We start from the raw sequence: 14,046 nt of genomic DNA on the forward strand, positions 1-14,046 counted from the left end.
ATCTGCATGGAAGCCCTCTATCCCATACTGGCTATAGCCACCTCAGGGTCTCCCCTCAGTGCACTGTAGCCCATCTGAAGCTTTGCTACTGGGACATCTCTGATTGCGGTTGCTCCCACGACTCCCAAGGGTTTTGAAGAGGATAAGATAGCACATTATCAGCTGTATTTTCTTTTCTGACTCATTTTGACAGAGCTGCATGGAGGACAACGTGAATCTCCCCAGCCCAAACACTCCTCCCTAGAGACTGTCCAGGCTGCCCTATCTTAAACACAGTGCTGGTCTGTGTAGGGTCTGGAGGGAAAAGAGTGCTACAGAGGCAGCCGGGCCCCCTGTCTGCAGGGAAGACTGCATGCAAAGCATCCCCTCTGTGCCTGGATCTCTGGCCCAAAGCTTGGTGTATAGGAATACAGTTCCAAAATGTATTCAGATGTACATTTCAAGTACAAATTGAAGTAGAGAAGAGCTGTAACACAGAGATACAATCCTGTCACACTTACGCAGCTCTTATTAATATAACAGAACAATTAAAAGGTGTCTTCATTACCAGAAAGCCATGTGGACCGGGGGTACCATCTTTTCCAGGGTTACCCTACCAAAAAAAAGAAAAAGAAAAAGTGCACAATCACAAAAAGGTCACGAGTAATGCTGCATTCTGGAAAACAAATGGCTAAATTCTGCACTCATGTCTGTGCTTTCTATCCCTACGGCTCTAGGACAGAGATTTAAGTTATTTTAAAATGTACATTATTGTTGCTAATCACTTATAGCTCTGCCAGCGTACACAGAGCTTTACAAAACACAGAGTAAAACATTCCTCAGACTGAAGAGCTAATAGTCCTACAAAGGAGTGGTAAATGCTGCCTCTTTCACCAGCAGAGTCCCACTGACCTGCAGGATTCCCTTTGAAGTGAGGTAAACAAAAGACAAAACAGTAAACAAGATAACAGCTCTGATAAAGGAGACAGCTGAGGAAATAAGGTAGAAAAGATGAGTGCAGGAAATGGGTTTAAGGAATGATTTGAAAAGGAGAAAAGTGAGAGCAGCCATTTGGTGAAAAAGAATTGGGAGACTGTTCCGAACATAGTGCAAGCAGGAAATAAAGTGTCAAAGTAAGAGTGGAAGAAGAAGACAACTAAATTATTTGGGGCAGAGACTGTAATTTTCTATGTGTATGTACAGAGTTTGGCACAACAAAGCCTTGGATTGGTTGGTCTCTAATTTCTACTGCAGTATAAATATAAAAAATATTAACAATAATTAAAAAGAGAGGCCTAGGAAGAAGAGTGTGTGTGCAGAAGGAGAATAGGAGGAAACAGGAGGAGAGATGTAGGCAAACAAGAGGTTATTTAGCACTTTGAAGGTGAGATGAGGAGCTTGAACTTGATGCAAGAAAGAGAGGAGTCAGTGAAAGAATAAAAGGTCGGTGGAAAGTGAGTCAGTCAGAGCAGTAGGGGAGGAAGTTCAGTTTAGCAGCAGCTTTTGGATATACTGAAGAGGGGAAAAGATTACATGGCAAAAGATGGCCAAGGGATGAGCACTTGCACTAGAGAGAAGAGGGGAATACTGAAAGAATGACAGGACTTAACAAGAAATAGTATGTGGGAACGGAAGGAGAGCGAGGAGTCAAGGATGACACTGAGATTGCAAGTCTGATAGGACAGCATGTACCCTCTGGTGTGTTTGTGTTCAGGGCCCTCTTAGTGACAACTCACAGAGGAAGTGAGTTGTTACAGCTCCCAGCAGAGGCTTGGCTCCTTAGCTGAAGGAGTAACCCCTCATGCTTTTAGCTCTGGAGCCCCCTGGTTCAAGCCTCACAGTGTTGGCCAAGAGGGTGGCCATCACAAGTGCACTTGTGAAGGAGAGACAGTGAAGGGAAGAAGCAGCGGAGGCTGAGGAGGAATCATGAGAAGCTCTGACCTGTTGGGCAACATAAACATTTACTATTTTGCACTAAGAAGTTAAACAGAAAAGAGATTTTTCATAATTTACCTTTTTATAAAAATAATATCGCAAATTACTGTAAATAGCATCTTTCATCAGAGGATCTCAGAGAACCCCATAATCATCATAAATTCAATCTAAGCACATTACAGGCCCAGTCTTGCAGTTGTTACTCATATAATTAAAGCTATTGAAGCCCATGAGACTTTGATGTGAGGAAGGGCTGCAGGATCACACTATAAGTAAGTGAGGAGGCTTAGCAAAATTAGCAGGCTCAAAGGCTGATAACTGATTCTTTGAATACATTTCCTGTTTTTTCTCAAATCTATATGCTTCCTACAAATATTATAAAAACTAGCATTCACACCTGTCTATTAAACTCTTTTCAAAATGTGCAGAGATAAACTTAACCTCATTATACCTTCATTGCTATCAGTCTTATTATTTACATGTAATATTTCAAACACTGGAATCAGTCCTTTGAAACTGTATGAAGTACTGATATGGTAAGAAAAGTAACTAAATATGGCTCCTTTCTCCACAGACGTGTTGGAGTGGAATGTATTCAGAGTCATGTCTTCTGCCTTAATTGACAAAAATATGTCTACTTAAAATATCTTTACTTCTGCTAGCATTGCACAGTCACTGCATCGATTGGAGAGTGAGCAGGATTCCTTTCTGGCTCATGCATCATAACAGAACTGTTGACCAAGTTCCAACCATAAAACCTTTGCTCTATGATATGCAGAAGTGCGTCCTCAACTGAGCTTTAAGTGCAGCTCAGGAAGCATGTGCCAGAAAGAATACTCACTTGACTTTCAGATTCCAGGTTGAGTTCACTGGACAAAAATCTCTTTTCACCTAAAAGCCTAGTAAATTTTCTCTGGAAGTCATTGAAAGACAAAGCTGGAACTCCACAATAACACAGAAATGCTTTCAGAGAAGAATGGCACTTTAAAGTGTTTAATTTTTCACACGTACCTGCGGGCCAGGCTCTCCTGGGTCACCTTTTTGACTTTGAAAATCTCCAGGAGAACCCTGTAACAAATCCACACATATTTTCAGATTCACATTTTTGCACCTTAATACATTTTGTATTATTTTATTACGTTGTACAATGAAGTCTGATTACAGCCTCTGTTAATAGATCTTAATTGATGGCTAGACCATGGAGTATAAATATGGACTCCACATAGCAACATTTTCCATGTGAATGTGATGCTGTATGAAGGTCCTGGATTTTGAGAGATTTACTTTGATCACTTACCAATGACCCAACAGGTCCTGGGAGACCCCTTGATCCTTTCTCTCCCTTCTCTCCTTTCAAGTCCTGTCACAACAAAATAAAATATTTATTTAGTCTTTCAGATTTTTCAGTGCCTCCAAAAAAACTCTTAGGTGTTTTATACACAGGGAAACCCAAAATTACAAACACATTTTAATTAAACAAAGTAAAAGCTTGATCTGGGTAAGGCAGAGATAATGTTAGTAGCCTGATTAAGCAGGTAGAAAAGTTGGCAATTTTTATCACTATCTGTGATTGAGGTGATTTGCCATTTGCAAATCAAGGGACCAATCATTTTCTCAGATGTTTGCCTCTTGGGCTGAAATTTTCCAGGTTTGTTCTTAACCTGAGTACAATTTTTTTGGAAAGTTTGAACAAAAACAGTTTAATTGTTTTCAAGTGAAAAGGGGGAAAAATACACTTTTACCTGTATAAAAATATTTTTGTGAGCCTTTTTGGAACAGCTCTAGTGACTCAGGCTCAGATCTTCAAAGGTATCTAGGTGGCTAACTCCCACTGATTTCAATCGGATATCAGCGCCTAATAAATACCTTTGAGGATCTGGGCCTCAGTGATTTGGGATAAAAACTTGAAATTTGTCAGGGACATGGGCTATAGGTCAACACAGCCTTTCTCAGTCTACTGAAAATCCATTTGGTTTGGCCAAGTTGAAAGTGTTCTATTTTGCACATACCCACTGGTTTTTGTTTCCACAACAGGCTTTTTACAAATGATCACTAACATCCCATTGGCACTGTGCACATGTGCATATTGGTATTGTTGCCTCATCTATCACTGCTGTATGAACATATAATAAGAAGATCTTGCTATCTAGATAGAGAAGACAAAGAGCGGGAGAAAGAAAATATTATTATCTCCATTTTCCAGATATGGAAATGAGGCATTAAGGGCCAGATTTTCAAAGCTATTTAGGTACCTAGTGGGATTTTCAAAAGTGCCTAAGCAAGTTAGGCACCTAACTCTAAACTGAGTTCAAGTGACTTGCCCAAGGTCATGCAGGAAGTCTGTGGCAAAACTGGGAACTGAATCTAAACCTCCTGAGTCCCAGACCAGTGATTCAGTCACAAGACTGTCCTTTCAATTGCCAAGACAGTCTCATTCAATGCACAACCTCTCAATGTTCTATTGGTTCAACACATGTTCGACAAAAAGTTGAGAGGAATTTCATTTTTAATGTGTGGGGGGTGCATGGAATATAAAGATGTGGATGGAAAGAGGCCGTATGTCTAAGCTGACCTGTATCATTCTATATGACATATGAAGGTGTGCTTAGGAGGGGGCTGGGCTCTGAAGGAAAAAATAGAATAAATATAAAATACCAACAGTATAAATACTGAGACACTTCTGTCTTGTGACCCAGAGCAAAGCAACTGTGTATATGACCCAAAGCAAATGTGGCTCAAGGTAAAACACACAAGTTGGTTTATAAATAATTATTTTACTACCTTCATATGATCTGGTCCGCTTAAAGTCACAATAACTGTTCCTGGGGGCCCAGGGGGTCCTGTTGGTCCAGGTTCACCCTGAAAATAAAAAGAAAGATGATTCAAATAAAGTTAATACTCTATGGGAGAGGGGCATTGCTGACACATGATGGCATATATCACATTGGTAGATGTGCAGGTGAACGAGCCTCTGATAGTGTGGCTGATGTTATTAGGCCCTGTGATGGTGTCCCCTGAATAGATAGGTGGACACAGTTGGCAACGGGCTTTGTTGCAAGGATAGGTTCCTGGGTTAGTGGTTCTGTTGTGTGGTATGTGGTTGAGTTGTGTGGTGAGTATTTGCTTCAGGTTGGGGGGTTGTCTGTAAGAAAAGACTGGCCTGTCTCCCAAGATCTGTGAGAGTGATGGGTCGTTCTTCAGGATAGGTTGCAGATCCTTGATGATGCGTTGGAGAGGTTTTAGTTGGGGGCTGAAGGTGATGGCTAGTGGCGTTCTGTTATTTTCTTTGTTGGGCCTGTCCTGTAGTAGGTGACTTCTGGTTACTCTTCTGGCTCTGTCAATCTGTTTCTTCACTTCAGCAGGTGGGTATTGTAGTTGTAAGAATGGTTGGTAGAGATCTTGTAGGTGTTTTTCTCTGTCTGAGGGATTGGAGCAAATGCGGTTGTATCGTAGAGCTTGGCTGTAGACAATGGATCGTGTGATGTGGTCTGGATGAAAGCTGGAGGCATGTAGGTAGGAATAGTGGTCAGTAGGTTTCCGGTATAGGGTGGTGTTTATGTGACCATCGCTTATTAGCACCATAGTGTCCAGGAAGTGGATCTCTTGCGTGGACTGGTCCAGGCTGAGGTTGATGGTGCGATGGAAATTGTTGAAATCAGGGTGGAATTCCTCAAGGGCTTCTTTTCCATGGGTCCAGATGATGAAGATGTCATCAATGTAGCGCAAGTAGAGTAGGGGCATTAGGGGACGAGAGCTGAGGAAGCATTGTTCTAAGTCAGCCATAAAAATGTTGGCATACTGTGGGGCCATGCGGGTACCTATAGCAGTGCCGCTGATTTGAAGGTATACATTGTCCCCAAATGTGAAATAGTTATGGGTGAGGACAAAGTCACAAAGTTCAGCCACCAGGTTTGCCGTGACGTTATCGGGGATACTGTTCCTGACGACTTGTATTCCATCTTTGTGCGGAATGTTGGTGTAGAGGGCTTCTACATCCATAGTGGCCAGGATGGTGTTTTCAGGAAGATCACCGATGGATTGTAGTTTCCTCAGGAAGTCAGTGGTGTCTCGAAGATAGCTGGGAGTGCTGGTAGCGTAGGGCCTGAGGAGGGAGTCTACATAGCCAGACAATCCTGCTGTCAGGGTGCCAATGCCTGAGATGATGGGGCGTCCAGGATTTCCAGGTTTATGGATCTTGGGTAGCAGATAGAATACCCCAGGTCGGTGTTCCAGGGGTGTGTCTGTGTGGATTTGTTCTTGTGCTTTTTCAGGGATTTTCTTGAGCAAATGCTGTAGTTTCTTTTGGTAACCCTCAGTGGGATCAGAGGGTAATGGTTTGTAGAAAGTGGTGTTGGAGAGCTGCCGAGCAGCCTCTTGTTCATATTCCAACCTATTCATGATGACGACAGCACCTCCTTTGTCAGCCTTTTTGATTATGATGTCAGAGTTGTTTCTGAGGCTGTGGATGGCATTGTGTTCTGCACGGCTGAGGTTATGGGGCAAGTGATGCTCCTTTTCCACAATTTCAGCCCGAGCACGCGGCAGAAGCACTCTTTGTAGAAGTCCAGCCTGTTGTTTCGACCTTCGGGAGGAGTCCACCCAGAATCCTTCTTTTTGTAGTCTTGGTAGGAAGGTCTCTGTGGGTTAGTATGTTGTTCAGAGGTGTGTTGGAAATATTCCTTGAGTCGGAGACGTCGAAAATAGGATTCTAGGTCACCACAGAACTGTATCACGTTCGTGGGGGTGGAGGGGAAGAAGGAGAGGCGCCGAGATAGGACAGATTCTTCGGCTGGGCTAAGAGTATAGTTGGGTAGATTAACAATATTGCTGGGTGGGTTAAGGGAACCACTGCTGTGGCCCCTTGTGGCATGTAGTAGTTTAGATAGTTTAGTGTCCTTTTTCTTTTGTAGAGAAGCAAAGTGTGTGTGGTAAATGGCTTGTCTAGTTTTTGTAAAGTTCAGCCACGAGGAAGTTTGTGTGGAAGGTTGTTTTTTTATGAGAGTATCCAGTTTTGAGAGCTCATTCTTAATCTTTTCCTGTTTGCTGTAGATACAGTTACTTATTCACCGCCCCCCCCATTCACTTAAAAAGACGCACAGAAAGTGTATTACTTTGAATGTTATTTCTGTCTTTTCTACAAGCAGAAGAGTAGAGGTGTGTATGTTTATTTACATCACAGTATCTAGAAATAGCTCACAGATATAAATGTTGTTTCCAATGCAGTTTCTACAAAACCAATATAGCATCACTTTCTCCCTAATAGTTTTTTAAAGAATCTCTCCTCATAGCAGTTGGAGTTCTTCTCCCACTCTGATGACGTTAACCTGTTAGTAAAAACACAGTCCCTTTGCTAAATTCTTTTAAAGACTGCAGCCTAATAGAATACAGATAGATGGCTGTAATAGATTGCTGCCTCACACTATCAGCTTTCACATTTGACCTAAAATGTTGGAATTTTAGTACACTCTTTCACTGAGGGCTGCTGAGAACAGAAAAAATCCTAAAAACCATCAGCAGGCATTTTAAACAGCTTTCAGCCATTCATGTGTTATTTTGCGTATGTTATCAGTAACAGTTTACAAGAAATATAGTAATGTCTTCTGTGAGGCTAGCTAGCTAGAATTTGGAAGAGTCAAGGTCACCTGAGGTCATCAGTTCCATTTTTAGGAATTTAGCCAAGACAATTTCAATAAATATGTTTACCAGCTAGGTGATTACATAACTAACATTAATTTCAGTGTGCCCAACTCCTGTAATCAGATCTGCACAGACAAATAATTGCATTCATGAGGACTCCAATGACTAAACTGGGACTCCTCATGGATGTAAAGATCCACTTGCCAGGATCCAATTGCAAGATTGGGGTCTACGAGACAATACATTTGCTTATGGTCACTTGTAATTTGCATTGAGGCACATTTGATCATGGGGTGATATATAACAGTGTGAGTGACAAAACATCCTATTTTTATAACACTGGAGTTTTTCTTGGAAGATATTCTTGGAGTTTCAGAAAGCACCACAAAGATCAACACTTAAAAAGGCAGGATCAGAGCATCTAAGAATGACAGCTATTATTAGTTTATTTATTATTCAACTCAACTTTATTTCTTATTCAATTGGCTAGTGGAGGAACAGGATTTCCAAACACTGTATTGCTAATGTAATGTAAACCACATTAATACTTTCTATTAGTAAATACTGACGACTGGCTCCAAGAAGTTAAGCTTCCTCTTAAACTGTTAGCCTGCTTCTATCTTTCAGTTATGTGAAGAGAGTTTGTCCTTTAATGTTACCTTGTCCCCTTATTCCAGTGAAAGTAGTCTGCAAAGATTCTCCATTCACATATATAGAGCAAATTATTTTTGTTTCATGGTACTTCCTCTTCAAAAGATTTCATCATAGTAAGAAGAAATCCACAGCAAAACTTTCTAATGTTATAATTATATTACATAGTTACCTGTATTCCTTTGGTTCCTATGATCTTAATCCCCATGACACCCTACAAAAGAATTTTTAAAACATTATTTTTTTCTTGTTTTAAAAAGCACCCATAAATAATGAATGAAAAAATGATGTTACATTAGATTTAAGAGTTTTAATTTTTATAGCAAATCTCAGGATACCTTACGTCCTGGAAGTCCCATTCTCCCTGAAACACCCTAGAGAAAACAAAATGAAATGAAAAGAAAAAAAAAACAGAACAGTAAAATAGTAAATAGTAGAATCCTCAGACCTGATATAGGGCCTTATTCAAAGCCCACTGAAGTCAATGGGAGTATTTCCGTTGACTTCAGTGGGTTCTGGATCAAGCTTCTGGTGCCAGATTTTCAGCCAGGTCTTGCCATGGTTTATTTATTGCGCCTGCAATTCATTGTGGATACAAATATCAGTAGTATGTCCAAACATCTGATTTGCAAGTGCAAACACTATGTGTATAACTGGAATTAAATGTGAATTTAAAAAATATATGTGCAATTATTTGAAGATGCAAAATTATATCCACACAAATTGAAGCTACTCTTGAAAATCTATTCTTTAATTAGCAAACATAAAAAAATAAAATAAAAACAAATCTGTCAGACACATGAATTTACAGATTTTACATACTCATGGAATTTTCAAACTATAGGAATCAGTGGCACATATTCTTGGGAAATGGGTGACTAACTCCCTTCGGCTCCTTGGAAACACCCAGCCTTAAATCATAAAAATATACTGATTTTATACTCACTGAAGATCCCGGAGGGCCTTGTGGTCCAACTAGCCCTTGGAGTCCTCGAGGACCTGGTTCACCCTTTATATTAAACAAGAAATGAGAATAAATTTCCTGATGTTAAGAAAATGCAAGAATATAAATGATCCACTATGCATGGAAATATCTGGGCACTGGAGAGTGAGTTACAGTCATAGAAGCAAAGTTATCTCTTAATTTTATTCTTTTCATGTTTCAGTTAAATATTATTTAATCTAGGCTTTTGTTTTTAATGTCTTTATATTAATGATAAAAATAACCTTTTAAGTATGGGTTTTATTACTATGGAACCAAAAACGCTCAATGGAAAAATTACAGTTTTTCCACTGAAATCATTACAGCTATTTCACAAATATTACTTGGTCAAATTTGCGATAAATTGGGCAGGTCTGCTTATGAACAAAAGAACTGCAATCCTGGATCAAACCAGTAGTCTTCCTAATAATCCTGAATCCTGTCTGTGAAAACAGCCATATCCAAAGGAAGGTGCTGTCAGTCCTTTAGGGTATGTCTACATTGCAATGTCAGCCCAGAGCTAGTAGACCTCGGGTTTGTTAACCTAGGGCTTGAGCATCTACACTCATTTGAAACCCCACGCTAGAAATTGTTGGACCCTGGGACCCAACCTGGGGCTCCAGGATCTACACAGCATTATGTGGGCCTTAGTCCAACCACCATTATCCCAGACTTCTTAGTGTCCTCTCAATATGTAGCCACTCTAGCCCTTTGTTTGTGGAGCAGTATGAGAAAATCTGACTGTCCACCAAACTTGACTGTCCAGACAACAAAGAAATCAGCCCATGGGATTGTGGGATACTTTTGGTGGACTCCCAGAACATGAGTCCAACGGGACTGCACCTACACTGCAAAAAAATAGGGCTTGAACCCTGGCTCCCGGCTTGACTGAGGCTCGAACCCTCTACCCTGTGGGTCTTGGCACCCTGGGTCCGTGACCTGGGTTAGTGCGATTTGTATGTAGATGGAAGAGAGAACAGGCCTTTAGCCTGAGATCAAACCCTGAGTTTACCTTACGGTTTAGACATACCCTCTGTGGACAGTTATGGAATAACCACCCAGATGGAATATTTCTTCTCAAACTGTGGTCTGTGAACCACCAGTGGTCCGTGAGCTCCACAGATGGTCTGCAGACAGTTCCCTCTAAGGTGTGCGCCTGGGTGGCCGCACACAAGAGAATGAAGGGCCACCTACCTAATTAGTGGAGCTTTGCAGGCGTGGCTCCACTAATTAGGTGCCTGGACCCTGGAGAGGACGCACATGTAAGGTGAGGTGGTGGTTCTGGGGGGAAGAGGGGGTGGGTGGTGCGAGAAGAGGGGTGGGGGAATTTGGGATGTGCAAGGCTGCGGCAGCCAGAGAAAGAGGCGATTTTCCCCAGCTCCAGGGCTGCGGCTGCCAGGGAGAGATGGGCCTCCTTCCCAGCCTCGGCTCTGTGGCTGCTGCAATGAGGGAGAGACCCCTCTTCTTCCCAGCCCAGCTCGGTGGCTGCTGCACTGAGGGAGAGAGGGCACATCCATTGCATTAGAAAGGTACGACTGATATTAAAATATGAGTTGTGCGCTTTTATTTATAGAACAAAAGAAGTTAATTATTATGTTTTTTATATAGCGCTTTTATCCAAAGCACTTTACAATGGTTAGCTAATGGTACAAACAACATTTGGAAAGATCACTGAGTGGTCCACCGAGACCCTCAGCAATTTTCAAGTGGTCCGCAAAAAAAAAAGTTTGAGAACCGCTGCCCTAATTAATGCTGTCTCATCTGCAAATGGTGCCACCTCACTGTTCACTCCCTTTCCCATACACTTAACAAATACAGTAAACATCACCAGTCCTAGTAAGCAAAACTAACCCCTCCTGGCTTGGGAAAATTTGAATTTTGAAAGCGATAGAAAGAATAACTTTATATCTCTCACCTTTATAATATAAACCCAATATCACATTGAGAACTGAAGTTATTTTCTGATTTAAGAACAATAATACATTACTTTTTTAAAAAAAATATACATAGCACAATGTAAATTCTTTTAATTACTTGGCGTCCAGGTATTCCTGGTAATCCAGGGTCACCCCTTCTGTCATATCCTGGGTCATATCCACTTGCAGGACACCCCTTGACAATAAGTAAATGAAAAAAGCCTCATCAACTGTTTATATTATGAAACTCGTTTGTATAACTTGAGGCAATAAAGCTCACAGTAAGATATACAGTAGAGAAATCCAACATCAGAAATCTCCTAATGCTGGCTATTGTCCATTATGGACAATTCTACCCCCAAAAAATCAATATTCAGTACATACTACACGATATGTACATATGATCTGTACTTCTTGGTCCTTATGAACCTCCTTCTTTTTAGACCTACACATACTTCCTTCACACACATACCTGGTCTTATCTAACGTTTTTTTTTAAGAGTATGTTTTTTTGGATTTTATTACAAGAGTTCTATTATTGGCATTTTGCATAATCTCCAACAGAATACAGAGAGCCTCTTTCTGACCCGCTCTGAGTTACACCTGACTTCATTAGAGTTACTGTGGACTTACACTGGGGGAACTAAGATCAGAATCTGGCCCAGAAGTAATTGCATCATGTAACTGACGGTGACAAGTTCTCTATATAAAACCAGTTCCTAGAGTAAAACATTCAAGCGGGGCCAAAATCTCATTTTATTTCTTTATATCACTTACATCAGAAGTCATCTTTGCTTTATTGTTTGTTTATTTGTGTCTTTGTTCCCACCAGGGTAAGAGCGCTGCTAACAGGATGAAAGTAATTCAGACCACATTATCATGGTCATCTCCAAAGTCTTTGTACAACACTGCTGTATTTTAAAAAAACTGTAAGAACTTCTTAAAGGAAAAGGTTCTGATTCACTGCTGTGTTACTCCGGTTTTTACTGCTGTGTTACTGGTTTTCATCCGGTGGAACTGCACTAAAATCATAGTTACACTAATGTGAAATCAGGATAATGTAGTGAAGAATCAGACCCAAAATATTCAGATTCATGTTGTGTTCAACTGCTTCACTAGTGTACATGAAGGGTGGGGGGGCTTAAGGAGCTCCCTTTGATCATCTGCGGAGCAGTCAGGCGTATTTGCCTGAACTCTGTGGAGTGTGCAGATTGCTATCTCCAGGCAAGTGGGGCTGCAAGACACCTTCAAGGAGGTGAGGCAGGAAAAAAGGTCATGGCCTTGGTCCCTGGGCACAGAAGAGAGTACTGCATTTTCATAAACCCGTGTAGTAGTACAGGCATTCTGCAGTCTACGTACTTGGGCATTCTGGGAAGTATTCTGCCTCAAGGAAGAATTCTTCCTGTGGCAACCCTTGGGGTGGGCAACACATAGCTGTGTTTAAATGAAACAGAGCTCATACTAACTAGACTCAGCACTTGACTTTTCACAGTAACTCATCTTCATGCCTCCTTTCTTCCTGCCCCTGTGGTTAGAATGGTCTTCCTCTTCAAACACACTATTCTGAAGCTTTCCAAAAATGATCTTCCTAATCATTTCTGAACTCCTTTGATCTGAACTCTTTTCCAGTGTCTGCATGGCACTTATAAGCTCTTTGGGAGAGGGACCTGGTCCTTGGTGTGTTTGTAAAAAATACTCTTACAACACTCAGTAATAGTAATCACAGAAAATAAGAAATATTGAATTGTAACCAAGGATGAATGTGGCAATCATATACTAGATTCTGGTGTGAGCTGCATTGCTCTTCTTCTGGGAAATAAACTCTCTAGCTGCAGTGGATGAAGATAGCTATTATAGATCTTTTACCAACAGCTGTGCAAATTCAAAATTTTGCTTTTCAATGAATATTCAATACAACATACTGTGAATAACTTACCTTATCTCCTTTGAAGCCATCAATACCCTCGGGACAGTAAAAATAATAAAAACATATTGTTAAAAAAGGCAACTCATAACACAGGTGATAAGGACAGTCAAGATGTTTAGTAGAGGCAAACTTAAGAAAATGACTTATTTTCACGAATGCATGTGTGAGTAACCTTGGCTGGTTCTGATGCACAAGGATGAATTTCATGCCTTGTGCGCCAGACTGCAATCTCAGAAGAATGGATTTGTTGTTGGAAAGTGGCCCAGCCTACCAGCTGGGATTTCAAAATTATTGTAAATTTGATTTGTGCGGCCTGACTTTTTTGGGGGTGTAGGAGGACTTTTTAAAATAGAAAAAATATTATCTTTAGAGGGGAGCAGATTTTGTGCCAATGACCGTGCTCCACTTTTATTCCTTGTTTATAGTTTACCTTTGATATAATTTCCGTAGAGCAAATCAAGCGCTGGCGGTTAAAGCACGAATCCTGGGTTCTGCTTCTGTCATTGACTTACCTTGGGTAAGTCACTTAGGCTTACATTTTTAAAGAGTATTTTTTAATGTTGGGGGCCTCCTGTTTTTGGATGCCCAGCTTGACACACCCAAGGCCTGATATGCAGAAAGTACTGAGCATCCACAACTTCAACCAAAGCCAGCAAGAACTGCAGGTGTCCATCACCTGTGAAGCTCAGAGCCAATGTGTTTCAAATTGGGCCCCCAAAATCAGGTCACTTTTGAAAATGTTCTCTTAACCTTTTCACTCAGTTTTCCAGCCAGTGGGGATACTAATATTATCCCACCTCACAGGTGCATTGTGGGGCTTAATTAATTAATATATTAACAACTGTTAAGGGTTTTAAGCTTTAAGGAATTAAGGGCTTTATATGGTAGAAATGCACGTTATGCTTAATGTTACCACTTACTGGTTTGCCCGGAGCACCTCCTGGCCCTGGAGGCCCTGGAAATCCTTGTTCACCCTGCGAATAATAAACATTGTAATTGTTACAAAAGCCACTGATCCA

General features: G+C 41.0%; 1 protein-coding gene across 7 annotated transcripts in view; it reads right to left on the reverse strand.

Annotated features, from left to right (window-relative positions):
* COL4A3 (collagen type IV alpha 3 chain) overlaps nt 1–14,046 on the reverse strand; it is a 113,375-nt gene that overhangs the window by 60,716 nt on the left and 38,613 nt on the right. For 6 of the 7 annotated variants that reach the window (XM_075132215.1, XM_048864168.2, XM_075132216.1 and 3 more), the window contains 10 exons: nt 13,948–14,001; nt 13,037–13,063; nt 11,219–11,296; nt 9,149–9,211; nt 8,541–8,576; nt 8,375–8,416; nt 4,696–4,773; nt 3,212–3,274; nt 2,926–2,982; nt 548–592 (listed from right to left, as the gene is read on the reverse strand). In XM_075132215.1, the coding sequence (XP_074988316.1) occupies nt 548–592; nt 2,926–2,982; nt 3,212–3,274; nt 4,696–4,773; nt 8,375–8,416; nt 8,541–8,576; nt 9,149–9,211; nt 11,219–11,296; nt 13,037–13,063; nt 13,948–14,001 (543 nt within the window). The remainder of the gene's footprint in view (nt 1–547; nt 593–2,925; nt 2,983–3,211; nt 3,275–4,695; nt 4,774–8,374; nt 8,417–8,540; nt 8,577–9,148; nt 9,212–11,218; nt 11,297–13,036; nt 13,064–13,947; nt 14,002–14,046) is intronic. The other variant, XM_075132214.1, reaches the window with a different exon arrangement.

This window comes from Caretta caretta, chromosome 9, assembly GCF_965140235.1.
Source record: "Caretta caretta isolate rCarCar2 chromosome 9, rCarCar1.hap1, whole genome shotgun sequence".
Classification (NCBI taxonomy): domain Eukaryota; kingdom Metazoa; phylum Chordata; order Testudines; family Cheloniidae; genus Caretta; species Caretta caretta.